The sequence below is a fragment of the Falco biarmicus genome, chromosome 6, assembly GCF_023638135.1.
Source record: "Falco biarmicus isolate bFalBia1 chromosome 6, bFalBia1.pri, whole genome shotgun sequence".
Classification (NCBI taxonomy): Eukaryota; Metazoa; Chordata; class Aves; order Falconiformes; family Falconidae; genus Falco; species Falco biarmicus.
This window is the reverse complement of record NC_079293.1, coordinates 64,789,618-64,816,108: the sequence shown is the minus strand read 5'-3', so window position 1 is coordinate 64,816,108 and position 26,491 is coordinate 64,789,618. Positions and strand designations below refer to the sequence as shown.

The 26,491-nt window shown below is 42.6% G+C and overlaps 2 protein-coding genes across 4 annotated transcripts in view; one reads left to right on the top strand and one right to left on the bottom strand.

Annotated features, from left to right (window-relative positions):
- The first annotated feature begins 208 nt into the window (after window positions 1-208).
- MFSD4B (major facilitator superfamily domain containing 4B) lies at window positions 209-10,031 on the top strand. 2 transcript variants are annotated; one of them, XM_056343098.1, is made up of 4 exons: window positions 209-466; window positions 624-792; window positions 3,635-3,751; window positions 6,252-10,031. In XM_056343098.1, the coding sequence occupies exons 1-4, from the start codon at window positions 278-280 to the stop codon at window positions 7,493-7,495; spliced, it is 1,719 nt and encodes a 572-aa protein (XP_056199073.1). In that variant the 5' UTR covers window positions 209-277; the 3' UTR covers window positions 7,496-10,031. The 2 variants fall into 2 exon arrangements, with proteins under 2 accessions (XP_056199073.1, XP_056199074.1); XM_056343099.1 differs by having other exon boundaries at window positions 222-304.
- Window positions 10,032-10,277: 246 nt separating this feature from the next.
- The window catches only part of REV3L (REV3 like, DNA directed polymerase zeta catalytic subunit), a 124,789-nt gene continuing 108,575 nt past the window's right edge, over window positions 10,278-26,491 (bottom strand). For both annotated transcript variants that reach the window (XM_056343093.1, XM_056343094.1), the window contains 10 exons: window positions 23,626-23,870; window positions 22,477-22,585; window positions 21,393-21,599; window positions 20,669-20,778; window positions 19,538-19,652; window positions 17,672-17,809; window positions 16,603-16,793; window positions 15,448-15,694; window positions 13,884-14,093; window positions 10,278-11,458 (listed from right to left, as the gene is read on the bottom strand). In XM_056343093.1, the coding sequence (XP_056199068.1) occupies window positions 11,318-11,458; window positions 13,884-14,093; window positions 15,448-15,694; window positions 16,603-16,793; window positions 17,672-17,809; window positions 19,538-19,652; window positions 20,669-20,778; window positions 21,393-21,599; window positions 22,477-22,585; window positions 23,626-23,870 (1,713 nt within the window). In that variant the 3' untranslated portion in view covers window positions 10,278-11,317. The remainder of the gene's footprint in view (window positions 11,459-13,883; window positions 14,094-15,447; window positions 15,695-16,602; window positions 16,794-17,671; window positions 17,810-19,537; window positions 19,653-20,668; window positions 20,779-21,392; window positions 21,600-22,476; window positions 22,586-23,625; window positions 23,871-26,491) is intronic.

Below are 26,491 nucleotides of genomic sequence, written 5' to 3'. Positions count from 1 at the left end.
TTTGTTTATTTTTTTAAAAAAAAAGACCAACAACAAACCCCCCCCCCCCCAAAAAACACCAAAAAAACCCACAGCAAAGCGGGCGGGGGCCAACACGGACCTGCCGCCATTTTCCGCAGGGGCCCGGCTGCGGGCGGGCGCTCCGCGCGGCGCACGCCGGGAGCCGCAGGGCACGCCGGGAGCCGTAGTTCCCTCGCGCCGCCATGCGAGGGGGGCGGGGCCGGCGTCCCCGCGGGCCGCAGCGGCCGTCGGTGCCGGCGCCGCGGCGGGAGGAGCCATGGCCGGCGCCGAGCGGAAGAAGCAGGTCCGGTTCGCCGCCCCGGGGGAGGCGGCGGGGCCGCGTCTCTCAGCCGCGCCGCAGGCGGAGGTGGTCGGCGGCGGCGGCCGGCGGTGCGGCCGGGCCGGGGACGGAGCCGCGCTGCGCTGGTGCATCTCCGGGGCGCTGTGCGCGGCCTTCCTGGGGCTGGTGAGCGCGGCGGGGGCGGGCGGGCGGCTCACCGCACCTGCGGCCCCGTCCCTCTGCCCGCCGGCGGGCCCCGAGCCGCTCGGCCGCCCCTCGGCCCGGCCGGGGCCGCGAGCCGCCGCGGGCGCCGCGCCAGTCATCCCGTTAACGTGTGTTGCAGGGGATGAGCATCGCGGTGCTGGGGCCCACCTTCCCGAACCTGGCCGCCAACGTCCACCGGAACGTCAGCGACATCTACTACATCTTCGTGGGCCGGTCCCTGGGCTACCTGGGCGGGTCGGTGCTCGGGGGGGTGCTCTTCGACTGCATGAACGCGCACCTCCTGCTGGGTGAGTGCCGCGCCGGGCGGGAAATGGCGCCCTCCGGTGCCGCGCGCGCCGCTGGGGCGGGCCGGGGGCGGTGCGGGGCCGGGGCCGCCGCGCTTGTGCTGCGGGTCGCTGTCGCGATAGTCGGTCCCGTTCGTTTTGTGACACCGCGCGCGCCCGGCCACAGCGCCGTCCAGCGCCGTTCCCAAGCGGCTGCGCTCGCCGGGCACACCGATAGCGGGAACCGAGAAAACCTGTCGGACAGGTGCCTTTGGTCTGGGCAGGGGAAGTGAAACCGGGTTATTTTTTCCCTTTGTATCAAGTAATACACGTAGTGTAGATCCTCTTGGAACACGCAGCTTCAATAACGTCACTCTGTGAAACAGTAACAAAACGGGCAGCGGTGTTTGGGCTTTCACGGGCACAGGGCAGAAGGCTCCCGCATGAGGGACGCGACGCTTCTGGGGGAGAGCTTCGTAAAACCTTCCCTTTCTTAAACCTCATCAGAAGTGATCATCTTTGTGTACTGAGGTGCTGATTGGAGGGCCTTATTAGAACTTCTTCAAAGTGGAAAAATATTAAATACCACATGTGGTGGTGGTGGAAACTTGCTGCTCAGTCGTTGCCTAGCCATGAAAATGTTTACAACTCTGTAGGAACCACATTATGATCTTATGACATGTGGAAACTCCACTGTAAGGAGCACAGGACTGGCTTTGTCCTGGCAAGAGCAGGGCTGCTTGGCCACCAGGTCACCAAGAACCACACTCGGCATCCAGAAATGAGGTGTTCCTTCTAGTGGTGTTAGTATCTCGTTCAGGTAGAGATTCTAGAAGCACACTTAAAATAGTGGAAGCCCTGTCTTTTTTTTTCTTTCTAGGGCAGTAATGGTAGCATGTGCCTTTGCGCTGTAAGTTAGGGACTAAACCAGATACCAGAGCTCACTCTTCCCCTTCTTCTTCCCATACTTTTACAGGGGGAGTTTCCAACAGAACTGTGACTCCGTGGCACAGGTCCCCTGAGGACTGTGCTGCAATTACAGGGTTATTCAGAGAGTATGAGAAGATCCATTTTCCATTGCTAGTGTTTGAACTAAGTCTCCTCTTCTCCCCGTATGCCTGTCCTCTGCTATCGGGAGCAGTCACGTCATATAATATGCTTGTCTGTCTCCTCTTTCTTTCCCCCCTGTTTCTTCCTGTTTTCATCTTCGCAGATCAGTTCTTACTTGCTCTTGTTTTAAGATGTCTTTAATTGATCTCCTCCCTGTTCTTTATTCCTCTCCTCCAGAACACCTGTAATGTGGGTATCCTTTAGCCTCCTTGTATATCTGACAAGGTCAGAGTTGTCTGTCGTTTACCTTCTGTAACGGAATTAATACACCTGTGGAAGCGAGTGTTAACTTGAGTAGTTTAGCGTTTGCTTCTTATCCTGAGGTATCACGCAGGACAGCTGTCTGTCAGCAATGCGTGCAAAATGATTCATCTCCTAATCCTTTCCAATTTGGTAGTGCTTTTGGCAAAACCAAATTTGAACCACTGAATGTTCTCTCATTTTTATCATCTGAGGGCTGCCTGTAAGAGATTTTGGCTTGTGTAGTTTTATCTCCCATCTTTTCAACTACTGAAGCTCTGCTACTGTACAAAAAGATTGAAGACATAATCTGTCTTTGTCAAGGAAGCTTTTAAGGATCAATCTTCAGGCGCAGAGCTGAAGTGGACAACTGGGAACTTGCTGAGAAGTTACTTCTCGGCTCTGAGTGGGGCATCTGAGCAGCTGTACTTAACACATCCCATCTTTAGCTTTTTCTTCATGCAGCTTAGCAGCTCAGCTTCAAAAATGTTTTGAGGCATGTATTCCAGCTATCTTGCAAGGCCCGTAGTGTTCTGGTTATTTATGTTTTCCTTTGTTGTTGGAATTAACCTAAGTTCTTAATTACATCAGTCCCCATTGATCTTTTTAATTACCTATCCCATCTATGCTCAAGCACTGATTTGAAAAATAATAGTGATATCTGAACTGGTACCAGCTTTCTAAAAGCCTAATCCTATACGTTTGAGATATACATTGCAGATTATTTTATGAATGTCATTATAAGCATAGGATTTAACTGCTGAACTTCTTCCCAAACTGTAATGAAAGTAATTTCCATCTGCTGAAAATATTTTTTGAAACAGCATATTGCAAGTGTAGTTAATAATAGCAAAACTAATAGTCAATGAATTGCTGCTAAATTTACTATGAGAAATTTTGTAGTTCTGTCTCAAAACTCCAGAAACGCTTTGGAATGTCTCGTGTGAGAATGTAATATAAATGAAAGTCAGCATTTTTGTTTGGAGGTCGCTTGTTGGCCAAGGTGCAATTGCTTTATAGGATGTTAAGAGTTTAGTGATTTGGGTTCTTTTCAAATGGGGCCATATTTAATGCTCTGTAGTTCTCAGAGGGTAAACCTCATACTGTTCAGAAACAAGGTTTACTTCATTTGTGGTAAAGTAACATTTCTAGATCAGAAGTTTGCAGAAGATACTGAAATGGCACTTCTAAACCAAAAGTTTGCAGAAGACTTCCTAGTGTTGTAGCAGCAGTTGCTACTCCCTTTGCAAATAAAGCTTTGGCAAAACAGGTTTTTCATGCAGTGTTTATATCCTGATGAAATTCCTTTTTTTCCCAGTGAAAAATGACTCTGTTGAACTTCCCAGCTGCCTCTGCTAATCATGAATTGAGGTGGTTCGGTTACATTGTCTATTAGTATTATCTGTAACTATAATAGTTACGAATGTATTTGTATTTCTTGGTCTTCTTCATGTTTCATAGTTTAAATGGCAACTGTAGTATGTGAGGTTTTTGTTTTGTTTTTTAACTTTTCCAGCATTATCCATGTTTGGAACAACGGTTGGTCTTTATGGGATACCCTGGTGTAAGAAATCCCTGCTGTTAACTGTCTTGATGTCAGTTATTGGAGCTTCCATGGGAATTCTAGACACAGGTAAGGGACCACGTGGTCCAATAGCTCCTTTACTGAACTAACTGAAACTTGAAGCTCACTACAACTGTTGCTGGTATTTCATGGGACACATCTTCAGTTAAAAGAGGGGAGCCATTTTACCTGGCTGGGATTCTTCTGATTATTCTGGTCCTGAGACTTCCAGTGTTTATGTCTCTGTGACAGGCTTTCCTTAAGGGGCTGGGGGAGCTGGGCATCTCTCTCTTGTGTCCAGGAGGAGATCAGTATGCTTTTCTGTGGGCCTTTACAGGCATAAAGAAAGTGTCACATGCCCTTTAAGCAGTGTTTTCTTACAGAAAACTTACTCGTCTACAGGAAGCTGGTTGGGTTACAGTTCATTAGCGTTAGCTGGAGCTACCTTAATCCTGAGCAAGCCCTAGTGTTTGAGAGATTCTCTGAGTTGCTGTGTTGGAGAGCTGCCTACCCAAAGCTAGCTAGGTGCCGTTTGAGAATTCACAGCAGACATTTATTGCCATGGCTCGCTTACAGCACCATGGCTTCCGTTTCCCTGAAGTAAGGAATATTTGCTGCCCTCGACCAGCCTCGTGTAGGTGTTTGGGAACACAGATTTATTCTGTCCCGCAGATCAGACTGTGGCATGTGTGTACTGCAAATGGCCTGGAAAAAAAACCACTTTTGCTGGAAATCTGTTTAAAACCGGTTTATTAGTAGAGGCTTCTTACTGGAGGAAGATGTACTGGTGAAGTTGCAGAGCAAATTTGGTGTGGCTGAAAGGTCAGTTATACCAGAGGTGTGAAACTCCCACAGAAAGCAGTACACTGAGCATGACTTGGAAAGGGTGAGTTAGTGACGCCTGGGCGTAGCAGGCAGTTTGGATCGGGAGGCGAGGCCACGGCAGGAGACTGGGCACGCTTCGAGACGACTGGGTAACACTGGAATACTTGCAGCTGGAGATCAGGAAACAACCAAAATACATCAGCAGGGGAGTGTTGGGGTGTTGCTGTGGAAGGTGGCGATGAAGCCGCAATAGGCAGCTGCTCACCTGATGTCCCAGCAGCGTGCTGACTTCCCTGGCTTACGGAGGGAGCCTGTGGTTACTTACTAGCCCGCAAGGTAGTGCTGGATCTGGTTGACCGGCTTCAGGACAGGCTTATTTCTGAGAAGAGCCGGCTAATGTGTTAGCCTCGCTGTCCAAACGGCTCTGGGAGCGTCCCAGCCAGCGACTGTGTGCGGTGGCTTGGCTGGTGGGCAGCACACAGGAACGACAGCTGCACCTGTGAACCGTCTGCTGAAATTCTGTGGAATTTGAGGGAGCTCTGTTAACACTAAAAAGACCACGATGAAGGATCCAGTAATGAAAAAGACCGTTTTGCAGGGCACAGGTTATGCTAATTAACCTGAGTGCAAAGGTGTATTTGCTGCCTGTGGTAGGATCATTATATGTGGCACTTGGTTCAAAGAGTCTTCCTATGGGAATATCCTGCCGGCTGGTTGTAAAAATGCCTTCAGTGGGTGGGTGTGCTCCTTGGAAGTCAGACCTCTGAGGCAGGGAGACTTCCCGGCCTGAGCAGGAGTAGCAGGAGTAACAAAGAGCAAGGCAGTAGAGTTTAACTGACTTAATCTAGAAGAGTGTTAGTGCTGAGTGACAAGGGTCGCTGTACTGTAGCACAGGAATTTGCTTACTGTTCTTATTTTCCTGCATTCTTCTCAGGGACTACTTAAAAATGTCTCCCTGAGATCTTATTTTCTAGCATTATTGTTGATCTGAGGGCATTGTAGTTTGGTCTTTGCAGCGGTGTTATTGTAAACCTTTCCACTTCTGGAAAGTCATTTGAACGCAGTCGGGGTGGTCCCAGCCCATCAGAAGCAAGTGATTCTTGGTGTTTCCTGGGATGCTGGTTAATGAAGCCTCTGATTCTTAGTGTTGTGCATCGTTGCTTTAAATACAGAAATGAGCAGCAGTTAATTGGCTCTTCTGAGAAAAGGCTGAAAAGTGCTGCAAATTGTCGGGTAGGGTAATTAGAGTCATAGAATGACTGAGGTTGGAAAAGACCTTTAAGATCCCGGAGTCCAACTGCTAATCCAGCAGTGCCGAGTCTACCACTAACCCATATCCCTCAGCGCCGCATCTACATGTCTTTTAATATCTCCAGGGATGGTGCCTCCAGCACTTCCCTGGGCAGCCTGTTCCAATGCTTGACAACCCTTTCGGTGAAGAATTTTTTCCTGATATCCAGCGTAAACCTCCCCCAGTGCAACTGCTGGATCGAGCCACTGCGTGGCTCTTCGTTTTGACTGCTGTGAATACCCTCCTAAAGCTCAGGTAATCACGTGGGCTTAAGGTACTTACAGGCAGAATTTCAGTTAACTGCAGTTCTGCACATTGTATTTGCTAAGCATGGTATTATTGCAAATTGAATTGGTTTTGTAGGTTATGGGTTTTTTGCCTTTTCCCCCCCATCCAAAAACAGTACCTGGTTTCAGACTAAAATGACTGATTCCTCCTCTCTCTGATCTGCAGGTGGCAATGTACTGGCACTGAACACCTGGGGAGCAGAGGCTGGGCCACATATGCAGGCCTTACACTTCAGTTTTGCTGTTGGTGCGTTCGTGGCTCCGATCCTGGCTAAAATGGCCTTGGGAGGCTCCGAATCTAAAGACCTGCCAGTAGCTGAAAAGAGAAACCAGTCTGTCCCGAGGTCTGTGCCGACAGCATCAGCTGCATCAGCTGCGTCAGCACTGAAACACCATCTTGGTGCAGATTTTTTGTGGTCCTATGTTGTCATCGGGACCTATCTTCTGTTAGTTTCTTTCTTCTTTTTTATTTTGTATTCAAAGGGCAGCTCAGCTCGAGACAAGTCAAAGGCTTCTCTGCAGAAGTGCGCGTTTGCCAAGTACCACTATGCTCTTATCCTTCTCCTGTTCATATTCTTCTTCTGCTACGTGGGAGCGGAGGTCACTTACGGCTCTTACATATTTACTTACGCAAAGGTCTTTGCCGAGATGAAAGAAAACGAAGCAGCCGCTTTGAATTCTGTCTTCTGGGGTGCGTTTGCTGCTTGCAGAGGAGTGGCAATATTCTGTGCTGCTTGCTTGTACCCTGGCACCATGATCCTGCTGAGCATCATAGGCTCTGCCGTCTCGTCTTCGTGCTTGGCCTTCCTTGCAAGGTACCCAGCCTCACTGTGGGTAGGGACCGCGGTGTACGGAGCATCGATGGCCACCATCTTTCCCAGCGGCATCTCCTGGATAGAACAGTACACGGTCGTGCAGGGAAAGTCGGCTTCTCTGTTTGTGATCGGTGCCGCGCTGGGCGAGATGTGCATTCCTGCAGTGGTGGGGTATCTTCAGGGCAGGTTTCACCACGTCCCTGTGGTTATGTACACTGCCTTGGTGACTTCTGCGATGACAGTTATACTCTTCCCTCTGATGTACAAATTGGCCAACTCTCCTGGTGAGAGTGACATGAAAGAAGCGGGCGAGAGCGAGGACCGGAAAGCTTTGCTGTCAAACTCGGGGCTTAATGAGGATGAAGAGGATGAGGAGGATGTTGGGGAGTGGAACGAAGCAGACTTTGAGGTAATAGAAATGAATGACACGCTGAGAAACTCTGTGGTAGAGACCTCCCGTAAGATACCGGGGGACTCTCCAGCCAAAGGCTCTCTCCAGCCCCATCTGGACGCCGTATTGCGTGATTCTCCAGTGGTTGCTGGTGGCTCCCCTGGGAGAAAAAACGTGAATGTTGACCGGGAGAAGAATGATTAAAGTAAAAGCTGACTTTATTTGTTTTAAAGGGAAATGCCATTGAATTGTAGCTGTTCTTGTAAAGTGGTTCAAGAATTTTTGATAGTGGCGCAGAGCTCCACGTGTCCATTTCCATGTTTGTTTGGCCCTTTCTCCTCTTCCGTTTTCAGTCTGCAGTGATGTGTCTTGGAGCAGGAAAGGCCATGAGGACATGAATGGGGTAACATGATAAAATGTATAGACTGTACCAGAAATGTTTATAAACGTAAGAGATGTTTTCTAAATGTGAGGCATGCATTTCGGTAATATATACTGCAATAAGCACTAATTAGGAAAGAAGGGAACTGCTTGGACCACTCATTTTTTTGGGGTGAGTGAAGGGTGCAGTTCTGAGGTGCTTGGTCACAGAATCTCTTGGTAAGAGAGGAGAGAAATCGGTTATCTGTGATGCTGAACTTTTCAACCTCATGAAAGAGGAATGTTTCTACTGCACTGAAGGGTTGTGTGTGAGAGGCCAAGCCCTGTTCTAGGTCCATGTGACAGTTTGACAGGTGTCCGTCTGTGTGGCCTTGTGCGTTTCGTTTGTTGCACATGGTAACAAATGGAGTGGGATGGCAGAGGGAGCGAAGGTTAAACCTGCATTTCTTCAGCTTCCCTTTTCCCCATTTCCCTCCTGCACGCTACGTTAATTGCTTTGTGTGTGATGAAAGTAGGGGGTGTTATCTGATGGCATGGACAAATCCCACGGGTGGACGAGGAGGGGGAAGCGGTAACTGCTTCTGCTCCGCTTTTGCAGGAGTTCCCGTTGCCCCGGGGTGGTCACAGGTTTCCCTTGGCAGAGACTGGGTTTGGTGCAAGACAAACAACAAAAGATGCGGAGACGGCTCCATGGCCGCTCCCCACCGCACCTGCAATCCGTAGGCTTGCCCTGAGTTGACGGCAATTTGAAAACATTTCCCCGTACCTGATATCATGTTGTCAGAGGAAAATTAGTTTAAGAAACACACCTGGCGACCAGGAAGATTTTAAATAACCCCTGATTCGTACGCTGATTTTTTGAATGAAATTCCAAATCAGAATGTCCTGCACGTAGGATTGTTCTCAGGGATAGTTTACACGTCTTGCATAATCAAGTACTAAAACAGCCAGAAAATGAATAAAGCTGCATTTGGAAATACACTGTAACCTCTCTGAACCTTCTCTACTGATTGCATGTCTATACACACTTACTTGTGGTTCTGACTGCTGTCTTCCCGACAAACGTAAATGCACTGTGCAAAAAAAGGTTGTTCTTTTTGGTACTGGCTGTATTAATTCCTGCATGAGGCACTTGAGTTCATCCCCATTTTACCCCCTTAAAAGCAGGTGGCCTGTGTAGTAGGAATGGAGCAACAGCCTGGAATGCCAAGGTAAGAGCAGCCTTCTGCCAGAAGGATCCCAAAAGCAGCAGCAGGAAGACAGAGTGGAACTGCTGTAACCACCTTGAATGGTACCGGGTAGAGTCACGGCTGATTGATACGTGGCAGCCTGTGTCTGTTCGACGTCTAAATTTTGAGTCATCATAGACTTACAGTCATGTAGAGCCTTCGATGTCAATTCTGGCCTCAAATTTGAAATGGAATATGCTTACGGAAATAGTTCTCCTTACCCCCTCAGAGCATGCCTTTAACGAAGTGTTCGAAGCAATTTGAGATTAAGAGATCTAGGACATTTCCAGTGAGTCCAGCTCACAGCAGTTTTAGACATCCTTGATGTTCAAGGCTGTAGCTTTCCTCGTTCTTAGATTCTGGTGTTCCTCAAGGTTTGTTTTTTAGATGACAAATGTTCTTTTCCACAGGTTTAGATTTCCCTCCAAAGTAAACTGCTTCCTGGCATATGCAGTTAACAGTGAGGATCTATTTACAGTGCCTTTTAAGTTGCAGATCCTCCAGAAAGCTCAAACACTCAAACTTGCATGTTATGGGTTGAAATTACTTGAAGTGAACTGTATTACTTTACCATTGCTTTGCTTATGCTAGAAAAGTCATCTCTGTGTTGAGGACGAGAGCTACGGTCCATGGATTAGATAACTGAATTTAAAAAGGATCCTATTTTTGTCCATAAAAACAGGCATGGGTTGAAGATGAGCACTTGCCCATTTACTCCAGCGTTAAAGGTAACCTCTTGCAGTTAAACGTAAAATAATATGGTTTTTTTAATCCCTTAAGCGCTGCCAAATGCTGGATTGTACTGCAAGCATTAACATGTTCGTCCTGGTGTTTGCACTTTGATTCTGTACATGACCAATGCTAGAATGCAAGAGCAGGCCATGTTTTGTGCCTTGATGGTTTTTTTTTTTCAGTTACTTTGCATTAAAATGCATTAAAATGTGTGAATGTTCTATTAAATATTTAATCAGTTTTTATTCTGCTTGGTGTGGGTTTACATTGTACTGTATAATGCGAAATTTAAGACTGACTTGTAATATATATATACTTGAATGTAATAAATTCTGAACTGGAGAAGGCACTCAGGTTCCTTGATGTAAATAAAAGTTTTGTTCTATTTTTCAAAGCTACTCTGGCCTTCTAAATTTAAAACTCACTCGTCTTTTGACTAACGGGATACTGAAAATGTTCCTCTTCTGGGCTGGGGAAGGTCTCCAAAGAATCAATACTGAGGTTTTGGATCCCAAAGCTTAAACTGGAAACCAGAATGCGGATTCCTCACTCTTCCTTGAGCACTGCTGTTTACGTTACTATTTGTGTGCCAACTGAGGGAAACAAAGGTGCCTGCAATTGAGGGTAAGTAGAAAAAGAGCATATAATTTTTACCATATCATTTTATTCAACTTTAATATGGTTTCCATTATTAACTTCTAAAACAAAATGATTTCCAGTTTAGAAAACAATGCACTGACCACATAATCCTTTTCCATTTTATACAGTTATACAAATATTCTAAATACACATTTTGTCAAGATGGTGGCAAATAAGATTTAACTGTACAGTACATAAGGAAAGAAAATATTTTAAGCATATTTAGAAGCAATAGAAATGTCTATACAAAACAAGCAAAAATGGAATAAAATTTTATATTTAAAGTATTGCAACAGTCCCACAGGTTTGTAACAAAAATGTCTTTGCACAGTTCCTCACAATGCCCCATTAATAGCTAAAGCAAGACAGCAATTTTTAAAAAATAATGTTTCAAAATGCTACACATGATACTACTGCTTGCACAGTCTGATCAAAATAACAATCTACTTGGAATCAAGCAAAACTTAGGAGGAGATATACCAACCAACTTTAAAATTATCTGTATAAAAGTCATTGCACATTATTTTACTCAGTTGTTTGAAAAGTAAAAAAGTGTATTTACAAAATATTTCGCAGACAAAATTATAAAGTGAATGGATAATATATAAGTAACACGTCTTGATACTGACAGTTCAAGAACACACACTAATGGTTTTATCATTTCAAGAGGTTTTCAGTGCTCCTTCCTCCAGGAAGTAAACTTGACTTCTACTTTGAAATGGATTTACAAGATGTCACACATAGCTATTTCAACATCAGCATTATAAAACAGTATGTTAGAAACATGAAAGAAAGAAGAAATTTGTACATCTTAAAAAGTGAGCTATTCATAGATCAACAAATGTCTTTTTTTATTTTTTATTTATTTTTTTTAAGTTAGTTAGGATAAGCGTTCATTATTCTTCAGATAATAAACCCAACAGTTAAAATGGAAATCCTGGACTAGATGAGAATTGAAAAAGCACCATGCACAATAGTCTTAGTGTGGTAAACACTGAAGGGAAGAAAAAAAAAATAGCACCTGGAATCCTGTAACACAGATCATTTAAAACTGGTCAAGTAGCTGGCGGAGATACGGGGCCTTGGACAGTTCTCTGCTTACTCTGGAGAGCTTGAAAAGTACTGGGCAGTTGAGGGAGACGCACTGGATCTGTCTATCGAAGCAGCCTGTACAGTTCTTGCATATCTAGATGACATGTAAAAAAAGCAAACCGGATTATTTCAAACTTAACGCAAGCACGGCATAAATCACGTGGGGCCGCACATCCTCCGTGCTGCATCAGCAGAAGGGGCACAGCCCTGCCAGCACCAAGCCCTTCCCCAGCACGGAGGGATCAGAGCGGCTCCCTTCCCTGCTGCAGCCTCTCCTGCCGCTGCCAGACGCGAGCGGTGCCTGGCTGGCAGGCGTCCCCGCTGGGAACCGGGCACAGATGGACTTGAGAACAGCTTGACTGTACCGCTCGGGTTTAATCCTGCTAATTTAAGTTCTACTCATGTGTGGTGACGCTTGGCAGAGTAAGGTAAATAAGCTGAGTGGATTTAAGTGGGGCAGTGTGTTATATTCATGATAAATTTAGCCTGTATAGAAGTTTCTGAGCGCAAAAAGACAAAACTTACTCTGCAGTTACTCTCTCCACAGGCAAGGTTGGTAATAAACTACTCCTGTTTCAAGATAAGCTTCGATTAGAGTTTTACATTCCAAGTCAGAAATAATCCCAAGATAGAAATACACAGGGCACGCAGATTCCACTGCTCTCCTTGTTCGTGGAACTACCCGTTAATGGAGGTGACGCTACGTTAGAATGAATAAAATAGCAGGCACAGTTTTTCCAAAGGTAAATGCCTTCAGAAAACTAAAGGCCCGTGCTTTGCTATTTTGCTTTTAATCCTTTCCAGTATCTGCCACTTCCAATGGTTTTCCCAAGAACTCAGAAATCTGCTTCCAACCACACCTGTGTTTCCTAACATCAGCATGTTATGCAGGATTATCCTACCATTTGCACAGTTTGAACAACAAATCAAAACAACATCCTTTGCTTTTAAAATTAGTTCTTCCCCTTCTTTCCACGTTAAAATGACTTGGGCACCAGCAACCCTCTCAGCCAGACCTGTATCGGCACTGAATCCCTGCAGACCAGAAACTAAAACTGACAGCAGGTGGAGAGGAGCTGCTCCTCTCGCCAAGTCCCACGCGTGGCACCTCAGAGGATCCCACTCCTCTGACCTGCAACTGTGACCAAAAGGAACAGGATTTAAATGGTTTGTAACCCCTAGAAGAACCTCGGCAATAAGCCTGCTCTAGGTCTTTTGGAAGAGGCTGTGGCTGGTTTCAGCGCAAGGGACCAAACTAAATGGTACTCGAGATGCTTCCTAAGTTCAGTTTGTATAGAGGAGAGCAGTCTTTGGCCTCAACCTATGGCACATCATTTTTAAGTGTGGTGGTTTTTGTTTAAATAATGTACAATTCAGAGTGGTATCAGTTTTCTGCTGGCCCTGGCATGTTTATAATCAGCCAAGAATTTAAGCTGTGAAGGATATATACATCTTCGTGTTAGGAAAGAAAGACAGATGCTCTTACAGAGCGGTTGAGTCATCACACACTGACGAGGAGGGGATCCCAGGCCTCGCTGACCTGTTGTGTGTTGCAGGGACAAGAGAATGTTCTGCTCAAACCCACTGATCCTTCTGCGGGGCTGGACCAACCTGCCAAGTTCTGATTTATTCCAGAACAAAAGCAACGTAAAGGGTTCAGAGTACCACAGGAAAACTGCAGAGCATGCATCACCTTCCTTTGCTGCCATTTACAATGCAGATTAGAGCAAATATTACAAAATACAGCAAGAAATAGAAGCCCACACCTTAGCAATGCAATATTTATGAACAGTGAATTATAATGGTTTTCTAACAACAGAGCCCCATGGGAACCTATCAAATCAGTGCCTAGGCTACAGGAACATTTATATCCCTGCGATTCAGGCAAGTCTTTAAAACTCTTCATGTGCTAGTGCTAAAAATCAATCTTAACAAAAATATTTAATTACAAAATAAGCCACTACAAAAATTAGGTGAGAATATGCATACATTTCTGCAAGGGGAGGCATTGTGCTTTGCTATAATATATTCGTGAGCACAGTCGGCTACCCTCTTAATTGACTTCTAGCTCAAGGGAAAAAAAAAAAGGCTTGGAAAATTCCTGTCGCGAGGAAAGGTAACAAAACCCACAGGATAAAACACATCCATGTTATACATATAAACACCTAGAACACCATCAGTTATTTTAATGCAAAAAAAGGTGAATCCTTCATGCTTTTACAACTCTCTATCACTGTCGTTATAGAAAGGCACCCACAAACCATTTAAGATACTCTTAAAAAAAGAAGAAAAGGAGATAAGCATGTTCTGTTCTGATCCTCCCATTTGCCTTCAATTTTACGCAAAGCTAATGAGAGTAACAGCTGCCTTCAACAGCAACAGGAAAAGCAAACGAGCTCTAACATGTTTAACACCCGGACCGTACTTCCCGTTTCTGTTGGGGGCATTCAGTAACGCACCGCTTTGAAATTTCAGTCCCTGTCTTTGGCTGACAGACATCTGACAATGCTTAATCATACCTTGACCAGCTGTTCCTGCTTACGCTCCAGCTCTCGGATTTCTTGGTTGAGAATCACTGCCACATGCTGCGGCTGGCTTCTGCATTTATTACAGATCCCATACTGGGTCAGTTCATCACAGACGGGACAGTGTAAGGTCGTGAAATACTGGGAGATTGTACCTTTGTGTCCTTCTAGCTCACTGCGGGCAGCTGAGGCAGCTTTTTGAATCTGTTTAAAGAAAAAAATCAGAGGTAATGAACTTTCAAGAGAGCAGCTTGCCTTATTCCTAGGTTACATAGCCTGTGTTTTTTAAGAAGAGTCTGAAAGTGCAACACAGCCTGCAGGGCACGGGTTCACACACAAATCATTAACACGGACTGCACCACGCTGAAGAGCGTAGCATTTGCCCTGAAGAGATAACACAGAAGAGCACACCCCCCACCCCACCCCCACCCCCCATTTCACAGGGAAATCTCACCAGAAAAAGGAAGGAAATCCTCAGTCACATGCGAAATTCCTGCTCTCATCTCAAACTCTGCCTCCTGCAGTCATTCCTTTGAGGGTGCTGATCTACTTCACAATTATTTGTGCCCTGGCAGCCTTCCAGACTCTGCCTCCTCTCCAGTGTCTGTGCCAGTGCAGTCCCAGCTGCAGCGCTGCCACCGTGGCCCTTCGGCCCGTGGCTCTAGCTGATGCTCCCTTTTCCCCAGGCAAAGCTCCACCACTGCCCCCGTGCCCAGATGAGCTCATTCTCTGCACTTGCTCCTGATGCTTCATGACTCACGTTTCGTGCTATCCTTCACACTCCGCTCCAAACACCCAGCTGCTCTGCTCCCTGTGACCTCCTGGTACTCCCTGGCCTTGCAGAAAATCAGGGCTCTCTCTGCTTTTTTAGAGCAGCTTGTTGGAGATACTTAAGGTGAGTGTCAGAGTGCCATCGGAAAAGTAGAGAAAAGCAGCAGAACTGAAGTCAATCAAAGCTATATTAAAAGTCTGTAGTGGGAAACATGATGTACTACTATGCTGCACAAGTCCACGCTAAGCAGAGTAATCAGACTACACAGATACATTGTCTTTCACCATTGCTTTTTTGTCAGGGGAATCACAAACTAAAATCCAGCTATTTAACACTTCTCTCCCTGCATCTCAATAATTTCTTTACCTTTTAGGAAAGTCAGTTTTGGATACAATTAATTTTAAATTTCCAGTGATACAGATTTTTTTAAAAAGTGTTCCTGCTGCTGTGGCATTACCACCTTTTCTATAAAGAGTAAAGATCTTCAGAACATCTTGGAAAAACAGGGCAAAATACTCTTTCGAACTATGGAAGGGTTCAGAAAATAGATGATGACAGTGTGATCAACCCTGTGCAGAAGGGCTGGCCAAAAAACCCTGATTTACTACGTGAAAAAAACCACATGGAAGATCTAACAATCAGGTCTGCACGTCTGGGCATAAAACGCTGCCTTGTGAAATAACCTTTGCTGTTGCCTCATATAATCCTCATTGCATTAAAGGTCACAATAAACCCAAACACTATAGATGCACTGTGTTTGTAATCTGTTTGTTTTCAAACACTTACCCGTGGCAACTCATGGTACCAGCTGAAGACATCTATGCCAATAAGTGAGAACACCCTAGCCAGCGGTGGCAGAATTTGTTTGGTGATATAGTATGTGGCATTCAGCCTCAGGCTGGAATCCTGCAGGACCTCGATGGGCCGCCTCACCAGCTGTATCAGGGGCAGTCCGGGCATGCCATACACAATGACATAGGGCACTCGCTCCCCAACTCGTGGTTCAGAGCGACGGTCATAGGCAAGCATTCTCCTGTTTAAAAACAGCCTTTATAATGCATCCAGAGACAAATTCATCGTTATTTCATTTGCTTGTGAACTCCCCCATCTGATTATATCAGCTCTCCAGATAACTGAAATTAGTGCCTATTACGTGAAGCGCAGGAGCAGTTTGTTCCATTTTTAAGTTGTGTCATGCTCAGACCCAAATTTTAGAACTTGGAACGTGAGCCCTGAAGATATGCTCTCTTTCAAGTCACTTGGATTTGCACACAGGTTGCTTTCTAGCTACCCCTTCCCTAAAGAAATACTTCAATGAAGAGCAGCCAGGGTACTAAGAAGAGCTCAAGTACCCAGAAAACAAAGGACAATTCAATTTGAAGCAGGTATAAATCCAGAACTTTGAATTTTATTTTATTTAAAAAGCATGGCTTAATTTGAAGACCTTCTGTATTAAGCAAAGTGGCTAAATGTGCCAGATCACATTATCTACTACTGATAAACAGTATCAACAGGTTGAAACCCTAACTTCAAGTAAGGTACTTTTTAAAGAATGAAAAATTAGGCCTGGTAATGTGTTTCACAGCACAGAGACACATCACTATTACAATTTTTAACATATCTAAGAGCCGCGAGTGATGGGCAATCTTGGAGAGCTGAGCTTTTGTACAAAAACCAAAGCATAAATAACAGCAGTGAATACACTGTTATAGTGTCCTGACGAGAGGCTTTACTCTTCAGCCTGTGTGGCTCTTCCCAGGACTATGAAATAAATGGCTTTCTAGGACTATCTGACGCCTGATCCCTCTTCACACACAGGAGAAAGTCAGAGCCAACCACTGCAACAGTAGCTGAAGGAGACATCTCAGTGCTGCTCGTAACTTAGCGGTACAAAGGTCAAGAGAAAAAATATCTATGATTGGCACTTGTTAAACTTGTTACCTTGTGATTTCCAGGGCTGGTACACAGGACCCAGGTCTGTAAGCTGAGCTCCCTCTGTACTCCTTTGCAAAGATGAAGTCTTGCATGCTGGCTTTTCCTTCCAGTAACTTCATGCATTGATTCTGAACGTACTGTTTGATCTGACTTATGTCCCGTGTTTCAAATAGCAGCTTGATAGAACACTCAAGTATCTTTACAACCAAAGGAGAAAGGTGAGAAAAGCATGTTTAACTAAAAATATAATTAATTACAAATAATTCAGTAAATTCCATGGAAATATTAATACACCACTTAGAAAAAGCAGCAGAACTAGAATGTTAATGTGACAAAAGGCTGCATTCTCTTCCACTCAAAGACATTCATAAACACATTACTGGACAACTTTTTCCTCAGTTTGACACAGCTTTCACGACATTATCCATACCCTGACACCCAAGACTGTTTCAACAGTTACAGAGGTTTTCCAGAGTATGAGGGAAGATGTTTTTTCCCCATCATCTAAAATATTTTGCCATGACTTTCTGACCACCTAGGCAAACAAAAGCATTGGGATTAAAAAGAAAAATGGAAGTAAATCCTCCTAAGTGGTTACCTTTCTTAATGGCATAAATTTTTTTTACTTGATTAAGAACAAGAGCTTTTTCTTTTAACCCCCCCAATACACAGCTTAAAATAAACAGGCAAGGAAGTTTATTTTAAATGAATTTTTAGCTAAACTAGATTTATGTAGTGAGCTATTTAGCAGACATCAGTGTGCCTCATCATCTTGGGCTAATACTCACTTCCAGTTGAACTGGATCAAGAATGGTCTTCTAGAGAACTTACAGGGGGCTGAAGGCTTTTTATATGGAGATTTTAGGGGCTGAAAGATAGTAGTTAAGATGGAAAGTGCAAGTCCTGATAATGCTGTGCAAGATCTTCAATTTATATTTCCAATGGCACATACCAGAAAAACAGACAAAGTCTCAGCAAACTCACAAGGACTAGAAACTCCTGAGAAAGGACAAACATACAATGAAATAACACAATACTATAACTTTATTCAGTAAGAAATGCAGGAGCATTTTACCTTGGAAACGGCAGGGCAGGAGTCCCTTCGGACTGTCTCTATGCCTTTTGCGTCAAATACTGGGTCTTTCTGGTCCAGTGTTTCATACATGTAACCCACGTACCTCTTTTTAGTTTGCAGGACACATGGCAAGTAGACCTGGAATGTTTAGAAAGAAGACAGCCCAGTCTGGCATGTGTTGTGAATACAAGGTGGCTCTGAATATGGAGGGTTTCCTAAGGAATACTTTGTTGTTGTTGCTGTGTTTTGTTTGTTTAAATCATTAAAACCAATACATCAAAGGACTGTTCAAGGTTGGCTGAGGAAGCTGGGATTCAGTGGTGTTCCATTCTTAAATCACTTCGTATTTCATCTAGCTGTAAAGGCTAAGAAACCTGAAGCTCAGATGAAAAGTGACACACGGTACAATTTGAGTACCCTTACGTGCCTGGATTGCATCTGTCAGCATTTTTAATGTAACTGTATCATCTCTCTTTCTTAAAAAAAGACATTTTAAACAACACAGAAGAAAACTTTCCCAGAAAAAGTAGTGGCTTTCTTTTTTCAAACTTCATCTAATTATGAGATGCCTAAAATCATTTAGTATCTTGATTTGGGGAAAGCATGCTTTTTAAATGCCTATGCTTGGAGAACAAGTTTCCTCATGAATGGATTTTTAGGGTAATGCTCTCCTTTCCTTGTTTTCTCCAACCTCTTACTTCATTCTCTTGATTGCATCAGTATTCCTTACCAGTTTTAAAAGAAAGAATGGAGAACAACGTATTACCAGGATAACACCGTGTCTTCCTGGCTCTCATGGAAGAAGGAACAGTGAGAGTTTAGACCGCCTGAGGCTGAAGAAGGTCCTGCACACAGGTATCCCATTTCTTGGACTGATGCTCCCTCCAGCTTTGAGGCATCTTCCCCTTCCTGTGCTAGGAAGCTACCCTAGGTGAGTACTCAGTATTTTGACCCAGAGGTGAATAAGGGCACTTGGACATCTTCTCAAGTATATCCTCACACCTAGTATTTTTTTTTCTGGCTAATTACTCCTTCAGCTTAATGACACAGAATTACCTCAAAGTGGGAAGCTTTCCTGTACATTAGTCAGTGAGGTAAAAAATGCCGTGCCTTCCAGAGGTATCCTGACTTTTCTTGCTAATATTTTTCTACTGTAATTTCTGCAAAAAATGGCAATTTGCTTACAAATTCTGATTGAACCTGTTGAGTCAGGTATGTACCTTGAAAATACCTAGAGCACCTGAACTGATTGCTAATGACTTTCTAGTGATAAACTTCCACCAAAATTAGTATCACATTGCCTTGCTCTTCTACAGAAGGCTTATTGTCATTAACACTTCTTCCTACTGAATGGATTTTTATGATTCTTCATTTTATATGTCTATGTATCACATGGACATATCCTGAAGTGTGCTAAGGCTGGCTGAATAATAAGTATCAGGCTTGTAATTAAACACACTGGAATCACTTCAAGGGATGGTGCACATTTTCTCTAGCAAGTTGCACACGTTGGTTTGATTGCATGTATATAATACAAAACTGAAGGTGATGTTTCCAAAAATTGATGAGACAGGCATTTCAAATTGCCTGGTGCTGCCAGCACAACAGGCCACCAGGCATCCTGATGTGAAAGCAGGAATATTTCTTTTTGCTGCTCATGCTGCAGTGCTCCTCTGACAAGGTCCCTGAGGCATTAAGGTGCTTGCAATGTAACCGCAGGGACAGTACAGCACACAACTGCTGTATATTCTTACACTATGTTACTGTCCAGAAATATCTTTTATCTTCACTTTTTTTTTTTTTTTTTTTTTTTAGGGTAACAATATTTTCACCCAACACACTTGACACAAAATGTTTTCCTTTTACCTTTTCAAACTTCAGTTTAACAGGTTTGGGGTTTGTTGCTGTTACAGCTTCAGCAATTTCTTGACCAATCTTAAAAGACTGCTCCTTTGTGGCTCCTTTCAAGAGTACAAACATGCTAGAGAAATGAGACATAGGAAATAAGCACAAGTCTGTTCAACATATTTCCTGAAACTTATAAGCAACAGTTTCCTGGTAGCAAGGCAGGGATGTTGTTATCAATCCTGTTCCCTTCCTTCAGACAGAAAAGCAAAAAACCTGAGAAACTGCAGTGTTTGGTATGAGATCAGGAGCGCCAAAGGCATGACAAATGCTGTGACTCTGGTGAAGCAGAGAACATCACTGCTCCCAGGCGCTGTAAAACTTCGAGTTCCCAGGAGAGAACCGTAAAGAGCTCTGGGTGCCCCCTTTTTCCCCTACTATAGGCAGCAATAGGATTTTACATCCTTTCTCCGACAGTTTTTCATTTTGGAAGTTACTGTGAATTTAGTATCTTTGAATTTTCAAGTCTTTCATCAAAACTGGCTGAAATCAGTCCTTGGATTCACAAGTTAAGGAAGGATAGCCAGACAAGCTTTGTTTCCCATGGCTGAGAAATTATCTGAGTCTTGCACTAGAGACGCATATGCCTAGAGCATGGCTATTATTTAGATGAAAGAGTGACCGAGAAAGAGGAGATATTTATATGATGTATTTCAGGCAGCCTAATCGTATCTTTTTAATGCTCTGGTGGCTGCCTCTGAATTGTATCCACTTCTGAAGCTTAAAATAGTGCTTTGCACTATATACGTATAGTATATATACGTATAGTACACAATATAGTACGCATTGCACATTGATAGGTACTCTATTTTCAAAAATAAAAATGGCATCATAAACAGGCACAAAAATATTCATTCGATAAATAAGATTTATATTAATTCACAGCTGAAAAAATATAGTCTTCCCCCCCTCTTTCTTTTCCACATAGTTTTCAAAAGAAAGGAAACCCTCGAAGTGCGTTCTAAGAGTCCACATACTCTAAGAGGGTCCAGATACTCTTTTCAGTATCATAAATTACCCCTGTTGAGACAAAAGAAAAACATATCTATAAAGAACTACAAAGATTTTAAAAAGGACAGTAAGAAGCCTTACCTGTCAGTATCACCATACACAACATGAGCACCCCATTTTTTCGTATCGTTCACCAGTTTTATAGCACGCTCCAATGTTTCTCTGGCTTTGTGGACAATGCTATCCCCAACCTGCAAAGTTAAAAGATAAACTGAAAACCTGTATTCTACTGTGAAACCCAATACCAGCTCTTGATAAACATGGTCTAACCTTGCTTATCAAGCATTGTTTATGAGAATTACTATACTGAGTTGCTTGTGTTACCCCCCAACAGCAAGAATTAAAGGAAGAGCGATCAAAAATTACAAAGAATTAAAATAAAGGAAAATTTGGTTTGAACTTCTCTAGGCATATTAAAAGTGTAAGGAGCAAGACAAGATTGCTTAGGCTCATTTTCTTTAGTTTTACAAATCTGACAAATCCTTTTATGAAAACTATGAAACAGCTACAATGTTTTATTTTATTTCCACTATCAGAACTGTGATCCGATCTACCTTTGGAGAGAGCTCTACAGACATGCCAACTCCAAATGCCCTTTGGTGGGAAGAAGAAAACCAACACTTTTATTTTTTATTAAAATGAATCACAAATAAATCCCAAGTTGCTGATTTTCAATACTGCAAATAAAACCAGCTTTTATGAAGGTATTTAGATTAAATATGTTTCAAACAATAATACTGTGTTATCCGACTACACTGTTTTGTCTTTTCCACAGTTCTTCTGTGTTTTTATCTGCAACCCTTACCTCAGTGCATGGCATTCTTCCAGAAAAATTAGCAGCAGTATAACCAAATGTAAAATTAGCTATATATTTAAGACCCAACTGACGAGCTTCCAGCATTCGAGTTATAGCTCTGTCATGCTTATAAGCCTTCATGGACTGTTTCACCATTATCCTAGTCTTCAAGATTTCTTCTAGCATTCTTGGCAGCACACCCTTTCTTACTGAAGGCTGTCATAAAGGGAATAAAGAAAAAAATTATGTTAAAAAGCCCAACCTAAACAGTTAGGAGTAAAAGCAAAACCCAGAACTATTAGATAATCACTGTTAAGAAGACAAATTAATTCGCAAGATGCCCTAGGCACCAGCGGTTTGGCTCATCTCACAAATATTACAAGCAACCTAGGATACAGGCAAAGCTCTTAAGGGCAGGGTAAATAGCTTTTTGTTCTTTGCTTTCATCAGCCCTGTGAACGCAATGTTTAGATAACCTTATTAACTAAACTGGGACTTCAGTATTTAACTGATAATTCTCAAAATGTTAAATACTAAAGGAATACTATTTTTAAAAAACTCTGCAAATATTCCTCACTTACATTTTTTGTTTTACATTACGTATACATATGCTGGTGAGCGGCTAATTATTTGTAAGAGCTCCAGGCCATATTTATTAATTCATTACAAATCAGCCAGCAGTACATGTAACATAAAATGAGAACAACAGAAAGCAAGTTAGGGAGTTTCATCTCCCGAATGATGACTCTTTTTCTAGGAAAGCATTCTGCTATACAGGCAGGAGAAGAACAAAGTGTTACACACAGATAATTACTGTTTGATCCCCAAACCGCACTAGTAAAATACAGTTTAATTATAGATGAAATAAGCCTTCAGTATCAATGAAAGCATGAAGATAACATTTTATTACCTGAACTGCCAGAAGCACAGCACTGACAAATATCAAAAAAACATTGGGAAATGAGAACCGAACCTCCCCCCCTTCTGTCTGCTCTTACTGCAGCAAAATATAAACTACAATTATCAATTTGATCTTAAGCTAGTCAGCCAACAGGAAGTGAAAATACCTGTCACAGAGCACTAATATCATTACCTTGACAAAAGCTACTCCACTGGGTGACACTGTGATATCATGCCTAATCTGGTAAAGTAAGTCAGGAGGTACTCTGAGAGATGTACAGCCAAATTTGAATGCATCATATCTAATAAAGAGAAAAATTAAATATGAAGACAATTCATTCATTTACAGCAGCATCAAGCAAAAGCATCAACTCACATTAAAACGCTGGGAATGCCAGCAAGGATAGAATCACAATTATAATCTCAGGTCTAAACAAACATACTACCGTTTTTAAATTTCTCAGCTACGTGCAAAAGGCTTTAGCCATAAAGTAGTAATAAACAGTTGAATTCCAACACGTGTAATTTATCAAATCTGTTCTGTGTTAATGCATATTTCCAAATGCTGAGTTAGTGGAGGCAGGTACTCATACTGTAATCCCCTATGGAAACCATGCATGTTTGCAAAGGAAAACACTGCATGTATTTTCTTCCTAGAAATTCAGAATTTCAAATCAGAAACTTGAAAACCTGATGGTGACACCTAGCAATCATCACATACATCTTCCCATTCTTCCAAATATTGTGATATAGAGGTAACAACAATGAGCAATGAGATTTTTTTCCCCCGATTAACAGAATTACTGTTAAAATCAGTAAGAGATGCTACAAAGAGTATCACTGTATCTTCTTATTTTGATTAGTTAAGACCAGAGTGAGCTAAGACTGTTAAAAGAGAACAATAACTAACATACAGCAGAATAATACTAGTCCAGTTTTGAAAATAGGTAGTGGATTTATATAACATTTTAACTTATTCTGAAGCAATATTAAAACTAGCATCACCACAATAATAAAATAGGTGACAATACTAAAATAACACACATGCACATACAGAGTTGGGGTTTTTTTTGGTTTTTTTTTGTTTATTTTTTACACAATGGAGTCTAATTCTGTATTTAATTTAAATTACATATTGATATGTGAATATGTGTGCCTGTGTGTGTATACACATGCACCCACCCACAGAGTAGATCTTTATCATCTCTATTGTGTAACAGAAAATGGTGCTATTCATACATGCCCACTTGTTTCCAATGACAACCAAGGGTTCTCAGTACCTGGGAAAAGATGGTAAAGTCTCTATGGAATCAAAGTTTGTGAGAGAAGAATAACAACTTACTTTCCTAAGTTTTCAACATGTCCCAGGCAGGTTGAAAAACAGTAGTTGTATGCTATCACAATGGAAGGATATAATGACTGGAAATCTAATACGAGGACAGCATTGCTGTAGAAGCGAGATTCTGGCTCCATTATTAAGGGAACACACTGTAGGGCTTTCATTTGAGCTCGCTGCTGGACACTGGGTGTCACAGGAATATAATTCATTGGCTTTGCAATACGCAGCATCATAGACTCCACACGATACTGCAAAACAATTTGGATATAATAATTATAATTTAGAAAATAAAGAATAAGCATGGGTGTATTAAAACTGTGTAAATACACACTTGCATTTCCTGAATTTAAAGTATGGACAACTAGTTTTCCAAAATAAACTGCCACACTCTTACTTTTAATGTATATTTTATATCACATATTGAGGAACTTTTCCATGTGTTTCCTCATCACTTAGCTCTAATAACTGAAAATCAAGTACTTCTGATTTTTATCTATGGAAAAAAGAAACATCCAGCTCAGGTTCAAAAAATAAATATACAACAGGCTGCAACAATACATATGGACAGCCATGCTATAATCAGTGAACAAGCATTTGCTAAACTGTATTTTTGTTAAGACTTACAGAATGTTGAAGAGAATAGTATTATATGCAGTTGATGACCATTTTCCATAGGAATCTGCACAGAAATTTTATTTCAACATTTGGGAAAACAAAGAAATCACATGCGAGTTGTGTAAGTTGATAATTATGCCTCCAAGACTTTGACCATGAGAAGTAACTAAAATATGCTTGGCAGCAAGAGAACCAAAGGAAGAATCTACATCAGCCCATTTCAGAAGTCTGCTGCTTTGCACTGAGTATCATGCTTTCTCCCTGATGATGCCACAAGTAGTACAGAAAGTGTAAAATAACAAGTTTAAGAAGTTTCACCTTGTACAAGACATCAGAAAATGTCATATATGGAGATAGCAGCATGAGAAAAAAACCAGCCCTATTTATGTATTATTCAATGCTTTAGTAAGACTTTAAAAGCAGTAGTAGCCATGTACTCACCGTGTCCATTCACAATAAAAACCAAAATACCTGAAAATGACATACATGGGTGGCAAAGGACTGAAAATCCCAAAATATCAATGAACATTCCCATATAATTCTAAAATGCTGTGATTTATAAGGAACTAAATCATGATTCAAAAGCTTGCTGCACTGCATATTCAGTCACTGTACTGAACGGATTAGGTACAATTTCTTTAACTGATGTTATAAACGAACTTAAGAGAACCAACAGCTTTAACAAGACCCTGCCACCCTGCTGTCCTGGTTTCAGCTGGGATAGAGTTAGTTTTCTTCTTAGTAGCTGTAGCTAGTACAGCGCTGTGTTTTGTCTCTGACACAAGAACAATCTTGATAGGACACTGATGTTTTCAGTTGTTGCTGGGTAATGTATATACTAAGTTCAGGACTTTTTGTTTTCTTGGGCCCTGCCAGCGAGAGGGCTGGAGCAGCACGGGGAATTGGGAGGGGACACAGCCAGGACAGCTGACCCGAACTAGCCAAAGGGATATTCCATATCATATGATGTCATGATGAGTATATAAACTGGGGGAAGAAGGAGGAAGTGTGGGACATCTGGCACTATGGCGTTTGTCTTCCTGAGTAACTGTTACGTGTGATGGAGCCCTGCTTTCCTGGGGATGGCTGAGCACCTGCCTGCCCATGGGAATCGATGAATGAATTCCTTGTTTTGTTTTGCTTGCATGCACGGCTTTTGCTTTACCTAGTAAACTGTTCTTATCTCAACCCTCGAGTTTTACATTCTTTTATAATTCTCCTCCGCATCCCTCTGGATGAGCAGGGAGTGAGCAAGCAGCTGTGTGGTGCTTAGTTGCCGGCTGGGATTAAACCACGACACTTGCAAACAAGTTGGAGTTTGAAAGTATAGTTTTGCAGCAGTATAAGTTGCTGCTGCCTTGCACTGATTTGTGTCCAGTAATGAAGTCAGATGTGTGATGAGGTGGTCAGGGACTGGAACTGGCAAAAGCTAGGGTTTTTGTTTTGTTCCGCCCCCCCCCCCCCCCAGTTTTCAGCGAGTTCTCCAATCATCTAACTAATAATCCATATGCATAAGACTACCTCCTGTTACATCTGTTTAGTCTACTATGAAATATTCAAGATAGCTTAATAAAATAAAATTTAAAAAATCACCTTTAGAAAAGGGCTTGTAAAACTTAAAGAGATACAAAAATATGGAAAAAAAAACTTAAAATGTTTGCAATCTGTTCTTAGTACTATTCCATTTTAACATCTTCTTCAGCTAAGGAGAAAAGGAACTACTTCCAAGGGAAAAAAACATTATTTGAGGTGACTGGGATTGTTGCAACTGCCATTTTTGTGACCTAGAAAGTTTCAATGGAAACAAAACACACGTGCACAGAAGGAAAGAGAATAGTCAGGACAGAAAATGCACCATGTTTCTGTTGCTTGCTCCCACTCACAGCCATTTGAGAAAATGACAGGTGGAACAGTCTTTGCAAGCTGCAATCATGACAGTTTAAGCATATCTACACTGGCAGTATGCCAGGTCCCACCCTCCCTGTCCCTAACTGCGTTTCTCTTCCCTTGTCCCAACACTGGTACTTTTCTGGTAATGCGGTAAACCAGATCAGGGAGCTAAAATGGCAAATGTCTATCAACCACCACCATAGTTCTGGCTGCTGGCATCACACCCCCCCCCACACCCCCCCCCCAAAAAAAAATACTGGGACAGTACCAGCAAGATCAACAAGAACCTGCACTAGGTCAAGAGATGACACAGGGAACTGCAGTCAAGGGAAAACAGGTGGCAACATTTTTGAATGGGGTTGAA

What these genes read in the sequence shown, in the direction of transcription:
- MFSD4B (XM_056343098.1), top strand. Translation starts at nt 278, where the DNA reads ATGGCCGGCGCCGAGCGGAAGAAGCAGGTCCGGTTCGCCGCCCCGGGG. An exon ending in GCGCGGCCTTCCTGGGGCTG is followed by an intron (nt 467 to 623) that starts GTGAGCGCGGCG and finishes CGTGTGTTGCAG; the next exon opens with GGGATGAGCATCGCGGTGCT. An exon ending in CATGGGAATTCTAGACACAG is followed by an intron (nt 3,752 to 6,251) that starts GTAAGGGACCAC and finishes TCTGATCTGCAG; the next exon opens with GTGGCAATGTACTGGCACTG.